This window comes from Cervus canadensis, chromosome 7, assembly GCF_019320065.1.
Source record: "Cervus canadensis isolate Bull #8, Minnesota chromosome 7, ASM1932006v1, whole genome shotgun sequence".
Taxonomy (NCBI): domain Eukaryota; kingdom Metazoa; phylum Chordata; class Mammalia; order Artiodactyla; family Cervidae; genus Cervus; species Cervus canadensis.
The window spans coordinates 42,064,176-42,085,243 of NC_057392.1; the positions used below are offsets into that span (position 1 = coordinate 42,064,176).

Below are 21,068 nucleotides of genomic sequence, written 5' to 3' on the forward strand. Positions count from 1 at the left end.
GGCTGGTGGAATTGGAGAATGCCTGGAAATGAGACTGAGGAGGATAGACCAAGTGCAAAGGGTGCATTCATTTCATCTTTGTTTCTCCACCTCTGTGCCCAGTGTTTGTATGATTGTAATACATATGGTTCAGAAACAACCGACTTGCGTTTGGGGCTCTGGGCTGGGTAGGGTCATAGGTGAGGCTGAGAGGTAACTGATGAACTCCGAGGCTGAAAAAAAAAGAAACATGGGCTGGTCCCCAAAGGTCACACACTCAGAAGTCAACAGAGGCCAGTCCAACTCCTTCCCTGTTTTAGAAGTGTCAACTGCTTTTTAGTTAATTGTTTCTATGTGGGAACATTGTCACATTTTTCCCTCAGATATTTCCAATTTTCAAGAGTGTCTGAAAATTGAAATGTGAAATCTCATGATTTTTAATTGTTGACCAGTAATTCAGAAAATTTTCAAAACATTCTTTGAATCAAGTGATGTGTTAGATGTTGCCAATTTGAAACCTCTTAGCTCAGTATTATGAAATCCAGAGATTGAGGAGATTCAGCATAATTAGGGGAGTAGAGGCAGAAAAGGAGAGAACACATGGTCAGGAAGGAGGATTTTAGAATGTAGAGATTTTGAACAAGGTGATTCTTTGCTGAGCTCCAGTTTCATTTGTTCAGCTGCCTCCTGGGTATCTTCACAGTAATATCTTGTGGTATTTCCTCAAAGACAAGCAACTAACACTGATTGCTTCAATTCTTCCAAATCTTTTTCTCTTCAGGAGTTAATGTACTTCTCATAGTAGTACTTTTTTCTTCCAGTTACAGTGGCTTAAATCAAATAGCTGTATATTATTGTTTAATAGATATAATGCTTCAGTTTTACAGGATGAAAAGAGTTTGGAAGTGGTTGGTGATGATAGGTGGATATCATTAATGTATTTAACATTACTGAATTATTACTTAAAAATGCTTAACTGGTACATTTTGTTATGTATATTTTATCACTATTAAAAAACTGGGGGGGGGAACCCCAAATAGCTATTTAAAATTTTAAAAATACTCCATTTGCAGTATATTATTGGAATATATTATTGGGGCCTTTTGATTTTGTTTCTCTGATAAGTTTCATTCATCCTGTCCTCTGGTAATTTCTTCTTCTCTTTCGTAGTGTAAGTCTGATTACTATAGCTCTTAATATCATTACTTCCATATGAATTGTCTCATTTAATCCTCACGCATCAATGCTATGAGGAAGGCACTGTTAATCTGATAAAATGGAGGCTGAGAATTTTCCAGGGTCATGGACTAAGAAATGGTGGAACTGGGATTCAAAACCTAACCTATTGGAGTCATCATGTCACTCCCTTTTTCAAATCTTTAGTGCCCCCTGTGATGTTTCAGGCAAAAGTAACAGGCTGAATGATACATAGTACAAGGCTCTCCCCATATGAGATGTGCTTTGGTGGGGGTGTGTAATAACTAGGTACCCAGTTTGTTGGTAGCAGTAGTCAGGGACTTATTCTGTATATTTGTCACCTAAGGAGCTTTAAAAAAGTCAGTGTGATGCCTAATCTGGCCCTCCCATACCAGCTGAAACAGAATCTCTGGGAACGGGTCCAGGGTGGGTATTTTTAAATGCTCCCTGGGTGATTCTGCTTTACAGCCAGGGTTGAGAGTCATTGGCCTGGAAAATGGAGTATATGGGGTAGAAGGTCAGGGAGGGGAATATAATAGTAGGAAATAATACTAGAAAAGTAGGTTATCTTTACATTTGTCTGCCATCCTTTGGTCTGTTTCTGAAAGCACGTACTGTGTTCTGTCAGTTGTTGAGCATGTAAAACATGACCCCCAAAAGTAGGTTCAAGTACAACATATAGACCAAATTGGAAAGGAGAACAAAATATGTCTGTTAGTATATTATGATACTGCTTTGGTGTTGAGCCCAGATACTTGCTTGGCATCCTTAAGCCTTGGGATGACAGAAAGCCTCAAGGACCACAAGTTTGGATCTAGGTGCCACTTTGTTATCTCTTATATTTCATCATGCCTGAGTATTTATAATCCAAAATATGTGTTATAACTATTTCCTTTTATTTTTCCTTTGTTACAGGTCAGGTATTATATCCCTCCCCCTGTATGTGTATGTTATTGACTATTTAGAAATACCTTTATAGTACTGTGGATATAAAGATATTTCTTATAAAAAGAGGTATTAAATCTATTAGGGTTAATAACTACTGATTTTAAATAAAAGGGTCAGGAGGAACTAGTATTAATAATAGTATGATTCCCTATTGAAACAGTTCAACAGGATGTCTGTTAGAAATTTCCTTGTAGTGTAGGGACATATTAAATTGATATTTAAGCACTTTATTATAAACAAGTGCTTTCTAAGCACATTGGGCTTTCCTGGTGGCTCAGATGGTAAAGCGTCTGCCTACAACATGGGAGACCCGGGTTTGATCCCTGGAGAAGGAAGATCCCCTGGAGAAGGAAATGGCAACCTACTCCAGTACTCTTGCCTGGAAAATCCCATGAACGGGGTAGCGTGGTAGGCTACAGTCCATGGGGTTGCAAAGAGTCAGACACGACTGAGTGACTTCACTTTTTTCACTCTAAGCACATTACATTCTCATTGATTCACCACAACCTTATTGAGGCAGTTGATATTATCTTTACTTCTCAGAGAGTAAAGTGTGCCTTGAAGTTGTTAAGGAATTTGCTTAGAATCACACAGCCACAAGTTCAAATCCCAGGCTCTTTAACAATCACATGGAAGTCTAGCTCATGCTGGTTTGGGCTTCCAGAAGACCGTTCTCTGGGTACAGTTAGCTTCTGCTTGTCCTGCAGGGGATCCAGTATTTAAGGATATTTTGGTCTTTGTTGTTGTTGTTAAGAACTGAGTAGCATTTGCTTATTTGGTCATTTATCTTTTCAAGGTTGGTAAAGCGGTATGTAGTTGTTCATTTCTTTCAGATTTATAACAGTAATTTTTCAAACACCCCAACTGGTCATTTAGGTGTTTATTGGTTTCTTATGAGTTTATTATGAGAGCATGACTGTGTAGAACATCCTACAGTCTATTTTGGTAGAAAAATTTTACTCAAGAAAAGAAATAAAGACACTTAAAAGAATATGCTAACTGCTAACTAAATTTCTCAGGGTTTTTTCCCCCCAGCATTCCCAAAGATCTGTAGCGTTAAGAACAATGAATGAGACTTTGTTTAGCCTTTTTGTGTTTCTCTTTCTGAAATAAAATGGGCTTGATACAATATATCATTGCTATAAATAATGTTGCATTTTGGAATTAAACACTCTGTAGGTCATGAAAATAACCATTTAAGAAATATGTCAGGCTTTTTTAGGTGTGATCTTTTGTGTACTCTAGAGGAATATCTTGTTCTCTGTTACATGCTTGGGCATTATAAGTCTTTTAAAAACAACGTTTTGAGTACTTTTGTGGCACTCCAAGAATACTGGTTATCAGCTACTTAATGGGTTGATTTTTTTTAGATTTAAAATAATTGCTTTGTCCATATTCTAGCTAATTTTCTCTCTCTCTCTCTTTTTTTTTTTCTGACAGTACATTTAAAGTTGAAGTTTGCTGCTAAAGATGGCAGATCCAGATGTTGTCACTGAAGTTCCTGCAGCATTGAAGCGGCTAGCCAAGTACGTGATCCGGGGATTTTATGGCATTGAGCATGCTTTGGCGTTGGACATCTTGATCCGAAACCCCTGTGTGAAAGAGGAGGACATGCTGGAGCTTCTCAAATTTGATCGGAAGCAACTTCGATCAGTCTTGAATAATTTAAAGGGAGACAAGTTCATCAAGTGCAGAATGAGGGTGGAGACTGCTGCTGATGGGAAAACCACTCGCCACAACTACTACTTTATCAGTTATCGTACTCTTGTTAATGTGGTAAAATATAAATTGGACCACATGAGAAGGAGGATTGAAACTGATGAGAGAGATTCCACCAACCGGGCTTCCTTCAAATGTCCTGTCTGTAGTAGTACTTTTACAGACTTAGAAGCTAATCAGCTCTTTGATCCCATGACAGGTGAGATTTTTCCAGTTAATGAATCTTTCTTTTAAGTAACTTTTTAGGATAAAGTGTATATCCTTTATCTTAAATTGATTTATATAGTTTTTAAACTGATTATATATATCATTGTGTGCTCAGTTGCGTTCAACTCTTTGTGGCTGCATGGACTGTAGCCTGTCAGGCTCCTCTGGCCGTGGGATTTCCCAGGCAAGCATACTGGAGTGGGTTGCCATTCCCTACTTCAGAGGATCTTCCTGACCCAGAGATCAAACTGGCATCTTTTACATCTCCTGCATTGACAGGTGAATTCTTTACTACTAGCGCCACCTGGGAAGCTCTATATATCATTATAAAAGTGAATATATTGGTGTAAGTAAGCATATAGTCATTCTTAGTCTTAATGTCCTATTTGTCATACTACTTTTAGGCGCTATTGCAAAGCATTTCTCCTTTACAAGGGAGTTTACTCATCCATGGACTATTCTTTCACCCATGGCTCTTCCACCTCTCCTTCCACTCTCATCCCTTATTTACAACTGAAGCCTAATCTAAAGGGTTTACTTTCTCTACCACTTTGAGGCTATTCTGACTTTACTGAGTTTACTTTTGACCTCTTCATTCAACAAATATTTGAGCACCTTCTTGTGCCAATCACTGCCAGACAGTTATAATAAATGCTTATTATTAGTACTTAAATACTTGGATGTTAGAAGTGCAAAGTGCTATCAGGAGGACATAACTAGGGCAGCTAATCTGGTTTTTTGGAAGGCCTCTGAAAGAAGTTAAATAGCAGGGACCTAAAAGATAAGTAAAAGTTAACTAGATGAAATAAGAGGGAGCACCCTTTCCCCTTAAGTTAACAATATATATTTAGTTTCTTAGCCAGTCATTGATAGAAGAGAATTGTCACCAAGAGTTATTTGCTTCATTTGATTAAATACTTAGGTTTAAGGATTTTTCTGATCAACACAGAATTTACAAAACGTGTTTTCTGAAAATACAACGTCTAACATTAACATGAGAAACTTTAAATTGCTCACTTGTATAGTTGCGTTGCTATTTGTAAATTGGAAAAGAGACTATAGTTTTACTAATTACTCAGTAGATCAATTTTGTATTAAAAATCTGTAAAAATCTATAGAAAGAATCACTGCTGTTTTGTTAGATTGTCCCTTTGTTATGACTGAATTCAGAAATACAGGTGACTTTCTCATTCATAGATCTGACTTTAAAATAACTGTGTAAAAATATAATCTAAGTTTTTCACATATGAAATGCTTTATTATAAAAAATATTACAGGTCTGTGTACATGTTTAGTTGTGTATATATTATATATTGTACATTGTAAAGAATTTTTAAAGATTTTTAATGGGAAATAATACCAATATCAATTAAGATTATTAGCAAAAAGAGCATGATGGCCTATGACTTTTTTCCTTATCTATTGTGAAGCAGTCATTTTGGATGAAAAATCATTTAAAGAATTCACCTTTGTATTAAATATTTAATTTGTTTAAACCTAACTGTTTACTTTGAAAGGGCTTGACTAGCAGAGGTCTTAGTTACAAGAAAATCTTAACCATCCTGAGTATTGATGAGTGTACTATAGAGGAAGATTGTAGATTTTATCTGGAGCTCTTTCGAAATAAACTAGAAAGTCTCATGATTTTTTTGCTGTTTACTGTAACAGATTTCTTAAAGGAGCTCTGGGTTTTGGTTTTGTGATTTTCTGCAGATGTTGGTGTTACAGTGGTCGTCTTCGTCACTCTTGACCGCAGTGGAAGGTGTTATCCAGTCCCTCAGAGAGGGTAATTTAAAGTAATATGCTTCTATTACATTTACTCAACTTGATTCTTATTTAATTTCATGAAAGTTTCTAAAAGGAAGTTATCCCACTGCTTATATATCAGTATTCAGGAGTTTGATTCATGATGCTCTTCAAATTTTACCTAGGGTTTGTGTCTGAAAGAAATTAGTTGTAATTAACAGGTGGCTTGTAGAAGAAGTGACCTAACCAAATACAGTCAAGATTATTTGTATGAGGGAGTTGAGATAGAGTAGGGAGCATGAACGGAGAAGGCAATGGCACCCCACTCCAGTACTCTTGCCTGGAAAATCCCATGGACGGAGGAGCCTGGTAGGCTGCAGTCCATGGGGTCGCGAAGAGTCAGACATGACTGAGCGACTTCACTTTCACTTTTCACTTTCATGCATTGGAGAAGGAAATGGCAACCCACTCCAGTGTTCTTGCCTGGAGAATCCCAGGGATGAGGTCACACAGAGTCGGATACGACTGAAGTGACTTAGCTTAGCAGCATCAGGGAGCATGAAAACATTTTATAAAAGAGAGCTAAAACTGAAACAGTTGTTTGTGGCCAGTGTGAAGAGAGGCCTGTTCTGTTCACTGTATTCTTAATACAAGGATTATGGTCAACATGAAGCTGGAAAGACGGGGTTCAGCAGAGCAAGAGTAAGTCCCTTTACGTTCGTATCACTCATGGGAGGGTGCCCTGATCAGCCAACACTAATAGTCAGCTTAATTGGCAGTAATGTCCCTTTAGTGAAGCCTGAGACACCGTGATTGAAAATTCTTAATCATTGGGGATCCCCATTCTGAGAAAGTACTTGCCTTTTGATTATGATTCAGTTTTTCATTGGCCTTTTCCTTTATGGAAAGAATATGCTGATTGGGTGATATTAGACTTCTCAATCTGCTTGTCAGTTTGGTTTGGTTTTGTTTTTCCACTATTAATACCTCGACACCCTCCCTTGTTCTTCTGTATATTCCCTTTAGAAATCTTGGTCTTTTCCCGTCTGTTTCATTCCTGTTTTGCTCAGTATTCATTTCTCTCCTCATTTTGAAGAAGACGGGAAATAAATGTTTGGTATGTGTATCAGAGGAGAAGGAGGGAAGTTTTTCTGCTGTTAATATACTGTATTCGAATTGGTAACAGTTTTCATTCTCAGCTAGAGCTGTTCAATGCTATTTTATTTCTTGGTTGCTGTTAGAGATTAATGGTATTTCTGACAGTGCTATCTAATGGGCTTCTATTTCCCTTCCCATTTCAACAGTTCTTAGGTTTATACACTGTGATTTATGTTAGTAAATAGATGGTACACAGGAATTAGATGAAGCCCTCTAGGTTTTACTTCTTCCCTGATCAAAAGTTCTTAACTGTGTATGGTCAACTCTGCCACGGGACAGAGAGTAGTGACTCCTAGATGAGTATCCAGAAATTCTGGGGCCAGGAAATTGGGTCTGGCAAGAATTGTTTTACCAGTGTTAATTCACATATAAGCCAGTGATTTCTCACTTTAGTTTATAGCTTTTCCCTCCCCCATCTCTTTTTCCTATAGAGTGTAGTCTCTTTCCATACTTTCCACTTAGATTCTGTCTTTGGTGTTCTGGGGTTGAACTCCAAATTTCTGATGCTTGATATATATAGCTAACTTTATTAAAATGGAATAGTCTAGCTTTTGCCCAGTAGTCCTTGGTTTCAGAAACTTAATCAGACAAAACGAGTTGTTTTATTTCCTGAAATATGGTAGTCTTCTGTAATGAAAACAAAGGTATCATGGCATTAAACCCCATCAATCAGCAAAATAGTGTCTTGTGGTCCATAAATGCATATTTTAGATTTAGCAAGCCTCTGACCATGAGGATAGACGTAGCATTTCTACTTTGTAATCTCACCCACCATGATATTGTTAATGATGCTTGTAAGTTAAATTCAGCAATATGTTTCCCAGAAGGGAGGCGGAGATTATATTTTCTTTTTAGGTGTTAAAAGTTAGATGATATGGAAATATTTTCCATTTCTAATTTAAAAATTACATAGCCATAGTGCCAGAAAAAGTTCTGGAGAGAAAAAGATTACCTCAAAACCACCAGCCTTTTGTGTATTATCTATGATTGCAGTCATAGCAAAGAAGAGTTTGTGATCTCTTGGTATCTTAATGCAGCAACTCTCCTGTTTCTCTCTAGTGTTCTAAATGTGTTTTTAGGTTTTATTTTTCTCCCGTATTTTCCTTTCCACCCCTTTGGGCCACTTTTAGTGTTCTTTTTTTGGCTGATATAGGTATGATACTTTAAATATTTTTGTGCATATAGCATTTTATTCTTGTTTTTTAAGTTTTTCCCTAAGAGGATTCTTAGCAATGGGAATACTATTATTCCCATTAAATATATATATATTAATGTTAAAAAAGTTGAAAAAATAAGTTAAAATTATAGTTAAAAAATTAAAGTTAAAAAAGTTAAAAGTTAATAAGTTAAAAAAATATAGTTTTCTAACTTATGTAAAGGCAGATAAGTGTAGTTTTATTGTGGGTTGGATAAAATTGCTAGGTGTTTGGGTTAGAAATAGTTAGGAAAGCCCCTATTACTGAATTCACGTAGAGATTGGGGGGGGGGGGGTCCCATTTTAAATAAACTTTGAAATAAGTTAATTTTTTAAAGAAGAATCTTATAAATGAGTGTTTAATACAATCTTATAAGTAGGAGCTTAGAGATTATCTAGTTCAACTCATTAAAAGTGTGTGGGGGTAGTTATACACATGTCTGTGTTGTATTCTAGAGGATATTTCGAGTAATAATGTAGGGCTATTTCTGGAATGTTTTAGATTTCTGGAATATTTTAGATTGAGTGTACGGGAGATACAATAGCTTTCATGGGGATTCACCTTTTGTGTGGCTCCTTGCAAAAGACTTAAGAGTCAGAGTTTAGGATTAGTGTAAAAGAAGTGTTTAATGAATAACTCTTAAAAATAGCCAACAGTGGAAACGGACCTCTTTCAGTGGTTAATTTTGGGTCATTCAGAATATTCAAGTAGACTCCTTTTCTTCTTGGGATATTAATTTCTAACTTTAGGGTTAAATCCTGAGTCCCTCCTTCCTTTGTGACTGTAGGTATGCTTTTTGATATAGACAGATAGGTTTCCTGATTCCTATGTCATTGAACTTCCTCTTCAGTTCCTTTAACATTTTAAAACTGTCAGAGTCCTGTTTTCGTGAGCGTGTTCAAGACTTGTGTCGTGCTCGGTTCATGTCTGACTCTCTGAGTCTCCTTGGACTGTAGTCCATCAGGTTACTCTATCCATTGTATTTTCCAGGCAAGAATACTGGAGTGGGTTGCCTTTTCCTTCTCCAGGGGATCTTCCCAACCCAGGGATCAAACCCTAGTGTCCTGCATTAACAGGCAGATTCTTTACCACTGAGCTACCTGGGAAGCCCCAAGACTTGTTGGCTTCATGTTTACTAACTTCATAGAGCAGGCTGCTCTTTCCTCTCTTCATCTCTTTCTATTTAAGACAAGATGTCTGATAAGTGGTGTGTTCAATTCCTGAAATGCTAAAAACACAAGCATACATAAAGAGGAATCTTTCTAGGATTGCTTTGCTCAGTTGCTGATTTGAAATCTTTGCTCAGGATGGGTTCATTAGAAAATTATACTGGGAAGCTTAGAGGTGTGAACTGGGGGAGATTGGTGATGGGGCCAAAGGAAGGTGATTACTAGAGTAAGTAAGGAATAAGTGTCTTACCTCTTCTACCCTTAACTTTCCACCAAAACCTTTAGGGCTGATTTTTTTTAAAAATTTGTTTAAAGGTTTGAAAACTTAAAAAAAAAATTATCTGTGATTTATCTTTTTTTGTATTTTGATGCTTTTTGTATTTTACATAGGAGCAAACTCATTTGTGAAGAGTTGCTTTTTAGTTTTGTTGCTGGTGTACAATGTTCTACTGATTATTGTCTTTCCAATAGTCATATCAAAACGAGAATCTTTTTTGCCTGCTCACTGTATGTTGAGATAAATTTGATTTAGGCCTAATTCAGAGAATATATTATAAACTTCCTTTAGTATTCACTCAAGTACTACACTTCAATTTGTTTTCTTTCCCAGGCATAGTATATTTTTTTCCCCTTTATAATGAGTTACAGAATCTAGGAATGATGCATGATTAGACCAAATCTAGATGTGTTGATTTAAGGAAAGACAGAAGCCAATTTCATTGATTGAAGTTTTGGGGGTGGAATTGTATTGTGTACATCATTAATATAGTTGAGATCTTCTGAATTTAAAAGCACATTAAATCTGCTTTAGGTTTTTATTCCTTTTTCATGCAAATGAATGAATATTTTACAGTGTAACTTATATGTTCTGCAGTAGATTGCTGAAGTCTGGTTTTTCAAATTCATTTTTATTATAGGTAAAATAATTGTATAAAATATATAACTATGCTCCTCTCATGTCTGTTACTATTTTATAATAGCAATTCCTTTTTTCATGCACATATTCTTGTCTGGTTAAACTGAAGAAATTTGCTTTATGAAAGAAGTTTGGAAATTAGAATAAAGGGTAACTTTTTGAGACTTCAGTATTTGGTGTAACATTTTAATAGATACGCCCATTAACACTGTGAGTTATAAAGGTTTTAACAAAGGACTTGGTAGTGCTTTCAAAGAATATCCCAAGGATGATTGTGTAACTTTTGTGTATTAAGAGTGAGTGAGTTGAGTGTTTTTGGAGATTCAAAATAGCATTTGTTTTCTTTCTTCTAAAAATAAATAATTAATATATGAATGTAAACTTGTTAAAGACTCAAAATATGTAGACTAAAATGGCAAACCTAGTTTTTCTTCCTCTCCCACTCAACCCAGTCCCTGCTCTTTCCATCTTTCTCTGTGTTGACAATTGGTAAGTTTTATGATTATATAAAGTTTTACTTTATATACCCAAATCCACCCCACCCTCCCTCCTCCATAAGCTAAATCTGAGAAAGCAAGAGAATTCTTTTTTTTTTTTTGATAGTAAAATAGGATTTATTTGTGGGCATGAGTAAGGAAGGGAAAGCGCCAAGGCTTTTGTGAGTGCAAGGCCCACCATTTTTCCAGGGAGCCACGATTAGGTTGTATTTGACCCCGTAGCCATCTGGAATGAGCCACTTTTCTGCCACCATGCTTTCAAATTCATCTGCATTAAACTTAGTAAATCTCTAGTCTTTGGAGATGTGGATCTTCTGGCAGCCGAGGAACTTGAACTTGGCCCTGAATAGGGCCTCAATCTCATGCCTCTTCTGCAGCTTGGTGCGGATAGACAGTATGACTTGGTCAGTGTGGACCATAGCCACTGTGCCCTGGGGATTTCCAAAGGCACTGTACATACTTGTCTGGGACAGCATGCCAGACTTGAATGTCCACCGGAAAAGGCTGTCTCTAGGGTCCCTTAGGGCAACCCATATATGCAGCACACTGTATATACTACCGGGGAGGGTGCTGTTTGCAGCCATTGCACATCAGACCTCCATGGGGAAAGTGATTTTTAATGAAATATTTTGTTATTGTGACAGCTGTGGTTATTAATGCTTGACCAGCTTATGTTCATATTGTAAGGGTATTTCAGAGCACTTATTAATTCAGTGGGTCTTTTTTTGTATAATCAGCGTGTTCAGTGGCTATGTCATTTTCAGAGGTTGTTTTTGTTTCACTTTGTTTTTTAAGCAGTGCCTATGAGACAGCAAAGTGACCGTGTATTTGGGTTCCAGAGCCATGCTGCTTCCAGTCTTGGGCTATATTAATAACTATTCCTTGGGAAAATCCTATAATCATTGTAGGTCTTTTTTTAAGGATATGTAAAATGATAAGGTCAGTCTATTCTGTACCATATATGTTGTCTCTCAACTCTTAATTTCAAAGCACCCTTTTATTTGGAGAATAGTTGACATTTTAAAAGTATAGAGAAGCTTGGGGATGTTTTATCACTGCTTTTAGAGAGTAATGTTAGTCATTTTTGGTTAATTTGAAAGCCTTGGTTAGGAACTGAAATTTCTATAGTAGCATTCATATAGAAAATATGTTCTGTTTAATTAGGCTGTCTTCAGAAACACATTGTGGCATAATGGAAAGTAGTATTTAGAATTTTTGGCAATCTTATTTTCCCAAGCTCCTCAGTTTATTTCCTTTCCTCATATATACATAATCCATAAAATAGTCATTGGGAGGGGAACCAATGTCCAAATTTGATTTCTAAAATATATAATATATAGTGGTTGGATTTTTAAAGAATGGTAAAATTAATCCCATATGTTAGTACTGTATCTTGAAGTTTTATAGTTTCCCCTTTATTTCACTGAAATTCTACTGATTTTTAGTCCAGTTACTTGGTTTTAGCATGAAGTGAATTGTCTTCTGTTTTGTTTTTCCTAGAAACTTTTTGAGTGAGGGTAAGTAGAAAATTTTTATTCAAATTTTTTTTTCATTGAATTGTTGAGAAACATTAAGTCGTTACCTCTTGGTTAGATTTTGCACCACTCTTTTAACTGGTCTCCTTGCTTTCACTCTTGCTTTGCTTGTAAGCTGTCACAGCAGCCACTGACCCTTTTAAAAAACACATCAGTGAAGTGTATGGTATGTGGATTACATCTGAATAAAGCTGTAGCAAAGAGAAAAAAAATCACGTTAGGTTATGTCATTCTTCTCTTCAGAAGCCTTAAAAGGTTTCTCTCCTTAGAAAGGCAAAGTTCTTAACAGAACTTAGAAGATGGTTTATCTATTCTCTTTTTCCCTTCTCCTCCATCCCCTTCTACTCCACCCTATCCCCCATTTCAGAGACTGTTTTTACCACTCTCCCTAGCTCATGCTACAGCAACCACATTACACCTTGTGCTCATCAGACATCCCTTTATTGTTCCTTACCTTTTTATATGCTATTTTCTCTTGCAGAATTATCTTATCTATGTCTTGCTCCTTTATGTCTTTTTAGTCTCTGCTTACACATTGCTGTATCAGAGAAGCCTTCCCTAAATTTCCTGTGTATTAAACGATACCCCTTTCTACCACCCTCCTTTTTCTTTATCCTCTTTCCCTGTTTTGCTTTTCTTTATTATACTTTTCAACACCTGATATTATTTTTTTGTCTTGACTATGGCTTGTGCTTAGTCACTCAGTCATGTCTGACTCTTTGTGACCCTATGGGGAGTGGTGGTGGTTTAGTCACTAACTCCTAACGAACGCTTGCAACCCTATGGAGCCCACTAGGCTCCTCTGTCCATACGGAATCTCCAGGCAAGAATACTGGAGTGGGTTGCCGTGCCCTTCTCTAGGGGATCTTCCCAATCCAGGGATTGAACCCAGGTCTCCTGCATTGCAGGCGGATTCTTAACTGTCTGAGTCACCATGGAAGCCCATGAATACTAGAGTGGGTTGACTATGGCTTAGTGGTAAAGAATCCACCTGTCAATGCAAGAGGTATGGATTCGAGCCCTGGGTCAGGAAGATCCCCTGGAGAAGGAAATGGCAACCCACTCCAGTATTCTTGCCTGGGAGATCCCATGGACAGAGGAGCCTTGTGGGCTACAGTCCATGGGGTCACAAGAGTTGGTTAGGACTTAGTGACTAAACCACCACCACTCCCCAGTAGAATATGAATTCCAGAAAAGCAGCTCAGAAGATGATTGGCAAGATTTAGGGAGGCAGAATGTGGGAAATCCTTGGGACATTAGTTTCACTGTGTTGGAGTGAGGGCTCTGCAGCAGTAAACATTTGATCCTTCCTCTTTCCTTGGCCAACCTTGAGAACTTGGGCTGCAGCATAACTTCTGCTTCAGCACTGCAGCACCTGTAGCATATCAAAACAGTTGGGCTTATTTTATTTTGATTGATGGATTGATTTTTTTTGGGGGGGCGTAGGAAAATGGCTGAGTAATAGTCCAGTTGCAATGAATATGTTTGGCAGATCTTTGACAGTGAACTCTAGGCATTAGCCAATGACTTACTCATTGTGTGTTTGCATGAAGAAGGGAAAAACACAATCCAAATAATGTCTAATTATTTGGGGATTTGACTCATAACGTCCTCATCCCTTTTCCTCAATTGTGATAAATTTCCACAGCATTTTCTTCTTGTTAAACTAAGGAGGATAAACAATTTTTTCACTTTTGTTTTACTTGTACTTATTCATTGTCCCCTTGACTAAATACTTGCGTAATTAAAATGAGTCCCATGTGTTAATGAGTATACAGTTAAGTCGAAGACCTTGGCCAGCATTATAGATGTCATCTAAATTTTCTTTTTCTGTGTTTAGAAAAGGAAAGTGTTACGTTTGAATTTTGTTGAATGTGATTTTTTTTTTCCTTTTGTTCCCAGTCCTTTTTCTCCCCTCCTCCCATGCCCCAGATTCATTTTGGTTGTTACATTTATTATTTTGGGAGAAAGTTAAAATTGTATAAAACTCTTTCACTCTCCCTCTTCTTTTCCTCTCATCCTAACAAGTAGGTCTCCATTTATTTTCTCATTTTGGAGTAATAACTTACCTTCACTAGAAAAGTCCTGAGTCATAGAATTCGGATACTACTGAATGGACAACCCCAAATTATAGTTTTGAAATATCTGTTTTTAAAAAATCTTTTTCTCCCTATTTTCAATACCTGTTAATTATCTACATCTGGATATATTTTAATCATTCTGCCAATCCCAATACATTAAAACTCAGCAGAGTAAATGCCAGGCATGTGATACACATTTAATGTTTGTTAAATATATTTTTTGTTACAAATCTTCTCCCCTGCTCCATATTTTTAAAAATTGGAGCCTTTCCTATACATGGGGAAAGTTTGCTAAATTGTGGCTGGCAGAGATGATAGATTAGGAAAGGGATGTGTTATTCAGAATGGTACAGTGAATTTAGTCTTTTGAGTCAGAAGGATTTGTGTTTGAATCTGGGCTTTGTGATTTTCATTTTTAGGCTCTGACCTGATAAATGTTAACTCCTATGAGTCTTTATTCCTGCATATGTTAGACTTGAATAATACTGTTGCACAGATTGGCTTTGATGAATACACGGGATTATTTGTAAAGTAACTTTCTTAGATATGTGTGTGTGTGTGTGTGTGTGTATAGTTTATGGGTGTGTATGATCAAACATAAGTGTGTTTGAACTCATCTTTTCCTCCTTATCTCATCATTTGTCAAACTTGGCCTAAAGAACCTTTGTACCTTTCATTTTCTCTCTGCTGGCACATTCTTTGATCTAGATTGCATGTTCTCCCTTATGTGCCTTTTTGGTCCTATTTGAGGTGAGTGAAAGATGGTAAAGAAACTGAGGCAGCCTGGAGTAGTAAGAGAATACCCTAAGGTAGGGGCTTCCCAGGTGGTACTAGTGGTAAGGAACCTGCCTCCCAGTGAAGGAGATGTAAAAGATGCATGTTTGATGCCTGGATTGAAAAGATCCCTTGGGGAGGGCATGGCAACCCACTCCAGTATTCTTTCCTGGAGAATCCCATAGACAGAGGAGCCTGGTGGGCTACAGTCCATGGGGTTGCAAAGAGTCAGACACAACTGAAGTGTCTTAGCATGCACACACCCTAAGATAGCATATAAACTAAAACCTCTCTAGCCAAGGTCTCTATTTAGCTTTTGTCACGAAATATAAAGCTTTCCTGGTGGCTCAGACAGTAAAGTATCTGCCTGCAATGTGGGATAACCGGATTTGATCCCTGGATTGGGAAGATCCCCTGGAGAAGGAAATGGCAACCCATTCCAGTACCCTTGCATGGAAAACCCCATGGATGGAGGAGCCTGGTAGGCTACAGTCCATGGGGTTGCAAAGAGTCAGACATGACTGAGAAACTTCACTTTTCACTTTTACTTTGACTTTATGAAATATAAAAGCTAGCTTTCAATTCTTATTGACCTTGAAAATTAGCACCATACCATTTTCTCCTTGAAACACCATCCTATCCCTCTGATTGTACCAAATCCTATCTCTCAAGGATTTCTCTTTCCTTGGGCTTATACCTTGACTGTTTGTGCTTCTCACTCTCCTTAATCTCTGGATACTCTGATTTACTTTATGGCTTCAGTTACCATCTATATGTTGTTGATTGTTACATCAAAATTTCTAATCTTAAATTGCACTGTTGAGCTTTCAGAAGTTATAACATTCCTGCTGCTAAGTTGCTTCAGTCGTGTCCAACTCTGTGCAACCCTTTAGACGGAAGCCCACCAAGCTCCCCCGTCCCTGGGATTCTCCAGGCAAGAACACTGGAGTTGGTTGCCATTTCCTTCTCCAATGCATGAAAGTGAAAAGTGAAAGTGAAGTCACTCAGTCATGTCCGACTCTTAGCGACCCCATGGACTGCAGCCTACCAGGCTCCTCCATCCATGGGATTTTCCAGGCAAGAGTACTGGAGTGGGGTGCCATTGCCTTCTCTGAGAAGTTATAATAAGTTGACTTCTAATAAATCCATTTTGAAGGCCAATGGATTCAGATCTAAAGCAACTTGATATCTTTCTCCCACAAAGAAAAACAAGCTTGTTTTTCCTCTTTGTTTTGGTAAATAGTATCCTTGTTCAGTTAAGTCAGTCTTTGTGTCCATTAGTCAAAGACCATCAGATATATGCCCACAGTAAACAAAATCGGGTTTGTTGATGCTTTCTGTAGCAAGAAAGTCACACACCATAGGGAACCATGTGGTGACTAAGCAAGACTTTGCTAAACAAACTTAGAGAATATGGGCTTTTGTTAGATGATTTTGGGGAGGATTCAGGTAATTGGAGGAGATTTGCTGTGGTAGGTACTGTCAAGAAGTGAGGCTAAGGGACTTCCCTGGTGGTTCAGTGGTTGGGACTTTGCCTTCCAATGCTGGGGGTGCGGGTTCAAGCCCTGTCTGGGGATCTGGGATCCCACATGCCTTGTGGCTAAAAAAACCAAGGCATAAAATGGAAGCAATATTTAACAAATTCAATAAAGACTTAAAAAAAAAGAAAAGAAGTGAGACTAATTCTTTGATTGGATATCTTCATAAATCTTATCTCAGAAGTGAGATGACCAGGCTGAGGCTAAAACTAGAATTGGTAAAGAAGCAGCAGTCACTTGTGTTAGCTAGAATTTTTTTTTTGGTGGTTGTGCAGACCTTGCTTTTATCTGTATTCAGACAGACTGAAATTGACTTGGTTTTGCCTCACTTTCGTCGTGGTCTCAGAGAACCTTTTATCTGATATTGGTGATTTGTGGATTCCATTTGTCAGAAAAGCGCCACAGCCTAACATATGAGTGCTGGGCTACTTCTCAGCTATGAGAGGCTGTTTTCTCTTTTTTACTTATTTGGAATAGATGTAGAAGATGAGATAGCATGTGGATAGCAGGAAGATGGAGTAAGAGTATTTAGACAGGGTTTATGAGCAAAGAATTTACATGTGATTGGATATTTTATGTGTGAGAGGCAGTAGAGAAACTTATTCTGTTTGAAATATATCAGTAGAGCCTAGTGTTAATGTTGAAGCAGAAATGTCTAGATTGTTTATTCTTTACTAGGGGAAGTGGGGTTGAGGGTGGGGTTATATATCAATCATATATTAGGCTTTTTAAAACGAAATGTATTACATATTTACTGTATGCCAGACACTAAGTGCTTGATCTCTCTTAATCTTTTGGGTTGATTGGGTTAGAAAGGAACGATGGCTATCCCTGGCATTTGAGAGTAAGAACCAAACTGGAGGTCTGAGTTGGGCCAGTGGTATTAAGTAATGTTTAAGAGTATGAGTTTCATCATAATAGTTTGGATTTGAATCCTGCCATCACCTCCCAATTAGTAGCGATAAGATTTTTCACAAGTTTCCTAACCGCTTAGAATCTGTGTATTGTGCAGATTTAAATGAGCACTAATAATAATACCATCTTCAGATGATTGGCCGTACTTGGCACTTAGCAAACACTGGGTATACAGTAGCTGCTGCTACTGCATTTCTCTTGTTGGCTGTGTGCCTTGGACAAGTCACAAAACTCACATCCTCAGTTCTGACATCATTTTACAGGGTTGGTATAGGGATCAAAAAGTGTACCTGGAAGTACTTTAGAAAGAAAGCACTCACATACAATAAAATAGATGTTAATGTATATTGTCTCTCAAGTGTTTGAATTTACTTGACAAGTAAAGGACTGTGGTTGGGTTATGATGTTTCTGGATCAAGTTATATAGGATCTTGAATGTTAGGATGGAGAAATTTCAATTTGATACTGTGGACTTTAGAGGTTCGGCCATCAGACAGATTTCAGAGCAGGAGGATGAGATAAAGAAAACAGTGGCCTAGGAACTAGGAATAGGAAAGACAGAGCCTAAAGGTTCAAAGACTAGATCTAGGAAGCTTAATTTCAGGCTAAGCAGATAATGGTGCCCCAGATTAGTGAAATGATAGTAGAAGTGAAAAATATGAGGTATTTCTAAAGAATTACAATTTAATTACAAGTTGAAGTTGTAATTAAGCTGAAGTTAAAGCTATAGAAATAAAAACAACACAGGCTTCTTGAACTTTAATTTTGAAAATGGATTGGTCTCATCTATTCCAGTTGAGCTATTTCAAATCCTGAAAGATGATGCTATGAAAGTGCTGCACTCAATATGCCAGCAAATATGGAAAACTCAGCAGTGGCCACAGGACTGGAAAAGGTCAGTTTTCATTCCAATCCCAAAGAAAGGCAATGCCAAAGAATGCTCAAACTACCCCACAGTTGCACTCATCTCACACGCGCTAGTAAAGTAATGCTCAAAATTCTCCAAGCCAGGCTTCAGCAATATGTGAACCATGAACTTCCAGATGTTCAAGCTGGTTTTAGAAAAGGCAGAGGAACCAGAGATCAAATTGCCAACATCCGCTGGATCATCGAAAAAGCAAGAGAGTTCCAGAAAAACATCTATTTCTGCTTTATTGACTTTGACTGTGTGGATCACAATAAACTGTGGAAAATTCTGAAAAAGATGGGCATACCAGACCACCTGACCTGCCTCCTGAGAAATCTGTATGCAGGTCAGGAAGCAATAGTTAGAACTGGACATGGAACAACAGACTGGTTCCAAATAAGAAAAGGAGTACGTACGTCAAGGCTGTATATTGTCACCCTGCTTATTTAACTTATATGCAGAGTACGTCATGAGAAATGCTGGGCTGGAAGAAGCACGAGCCAGAATGAAGATTGCCGGAAGAAATATCAATAACCTCAGATATGCAGATGACACCACCCTTATGGCAGAAAGTGAAGAAGAACTAAAGAGCCTCTTGATGAAAGTGAAAGAGAAGAGTGAAAAAGTTGGCTTAACGCTCAACATTCAGAAACCTAAGATCATGGTATCTGGTCCCATCACTTCATGGCAAATAGATAGGGAAACAATGGCTGACTTTATTTGGGGGGGGGGGGCTCCAAAATCACTGTAGATGATGACTGCAACCATGAAATTAAAAGACGCTTACTCCTCGGAAGGAAAGTTATGACCAACCTAGACAGCATATTAAAAAGCAGAGATATTACTTTGCCAACAAACATCTGTCTAGTCAAGGCTATGGTTTTTCTGGTAGTCATGTATGGATGTGAGAGCTGGACTATAAAGAAAGCTGAGCGCTGAAGAATTGATGCTTTTGAAGTGTGATGTTGAAGAAGACTCTTGAGGGTCCCTTGGACTGCAAGGAGATCCAGCCAGTCCATCCTAAAGGAGATCAGTCCTGGGTGTTCATTGGAAGGACTGATGTTGAAGGTGAAACTACAATACTTTGTCCACCTGATGCGAAGAGCTGACTCATTTGAAAAGACCCTGATGCTGGGAAAGATTGAGGGCAGAAGGAGAAGGTGCGACAGCACATGAGATGGTTGGATGGCATCACCAATTCAATGGACATGCGTTTGGGCAAACTCTGGGACTTGGTGATAGGCAGGGAGGCCTGGCATGCTACAGTCCATGGGGTTGCAAAGAATCAGACACGACTGAGCGACTGAACTGAACTGATTTAGACATAAGTAGTAAGTTTGAAGAAATAGTCTTATGGCAATATACAGAATTACTGGAGACTTTTGGTTTTAGGTATTTATTCGGCTTTCCCCATAATGTAGACTCAGGTGTATACAGTGCAAAAAGAAAAGTGTTGATTTCACGGTACAGGCCTCAGTGGTAAGCTGTAAAGAATTTCATTTCAAGTTAAAATAAGTATAAATGTGTTAGAAATGTTATGATTAAAATCTGTTTGCTATGCTGTGGTTAGGGGTGAAATTACTTGAAATGCTTCAAAAAAATGATAGATGAATACATATATGATAAATCAACAATAGAAAAATGTTAATTTTAAAATTTCAGTGGTGAGCACAGAGATGTATCTTTTGAATATTTTTGAAAGTTTTGATAATAAAATGTTGGAGGAAGAGTGGAGATATATACTGTTTGCTAAAGGCTAGTCTTAAGAATTTGTGTGCCCTGACTTAAGACTTTTGTTTTCTCTGTAGGAACTTTCCGCTGTACCTTTTGCCAGACAGAGGTAGAAGAAGATGAATCAGCAATGCCCAAAAAAGATGCACGCACACTTTTGGCAAGATTTAATGAACAAATTGAGCCCATTTATGCCTTGCTTCGAGAGACAGAGGATGTAAACTTGGCCCGTGAAATACTTGAACCAGAACCTACAGAAATTCCAGCCCTGAAACAGAGGTGAGTATAGGCACTGTACTCTTACCAAGAGCACCTTTAAGCTCGCCGTCTTTTTAACCACCTGTACTTTGGAGAACAGGATTAGGTAAGTAATTTACTAGGAGACTAAAAACTATAAGATTATGTGGATTCTAAGCTCTGCCACACTTGTATTAACTTGTGCCTTTGATGAAATTTGTTTGTACTGAATGCAGAACAGTGTGGGCCTTAGGCAAAAATCTTTAAATAGTCAGGTTTGATTTTAAGTACTCAATCTGCTTGGGCCTGCTGCAACTCTGCTAATTGTTGGTTAGTCCCAAATTGGTTCTGCCTTTTGGGAATATCTGAATTTTTCCTAGTCAAGTTCTGAAACCTGAAGTTCTTTAAGAAATACAGCAATCACTTTTTAAATTTGTATTTGAAACATTCTAACCACACATTTCTTGCCTTCCTTAGCTTTCAGTGCAACTTTCTTGACAGTGAAGTATAAGTGGGTGTTACTTATGGGTTAATACTTCTTTCTATGGCTCTCTGTTTCTATTAGTGTATTCTAATGTTTGAATTGTAGAGGCAGCCTTCATTTTGTCATGCCATAAA

General features: G+C 37.8%; 1 protein-coding gene and 1 non-coding gene across 3 annotated transcripts in view; one reads left to right on the top strand and one right to left on the bottom strand.

The window, feature by feature from the left end:
- GTF2E1 (general transcription factor IIE subunit 1) overlaps positions 1–21,068 on the top strand; it is a 39,766-nt gene that overhangs the window by 1,129 nt on the left and 17,569 nt on the right. For both annotated transcript variants that reach the window (XM_043473073.1, XM_043473074.1), the window contains exons 2-3: positions 3,565–4,042; positions 20,291–20,492. In XM_043473073.1, the coding sequence (XP_043329008.1) occupies positions 3,595–4,042; positions 20,291–20,492 (650 nt within the window). In that variant the 5' untranslated portion in view covers positions 3,565–3,594. The remainder of the gene's footprint in view (positions 1–3,564; positions 4,043–20,290; positions 20,493–21,068) is intronic.
- LOC122445663 lies at positions 11,235–11,367 on the bottom strand. The gene has a single exon (XR_006270621.1). It is a non-coding gene; the product is annotated as a small nucleolar RNA SNORA70 (small nucleolar RNA).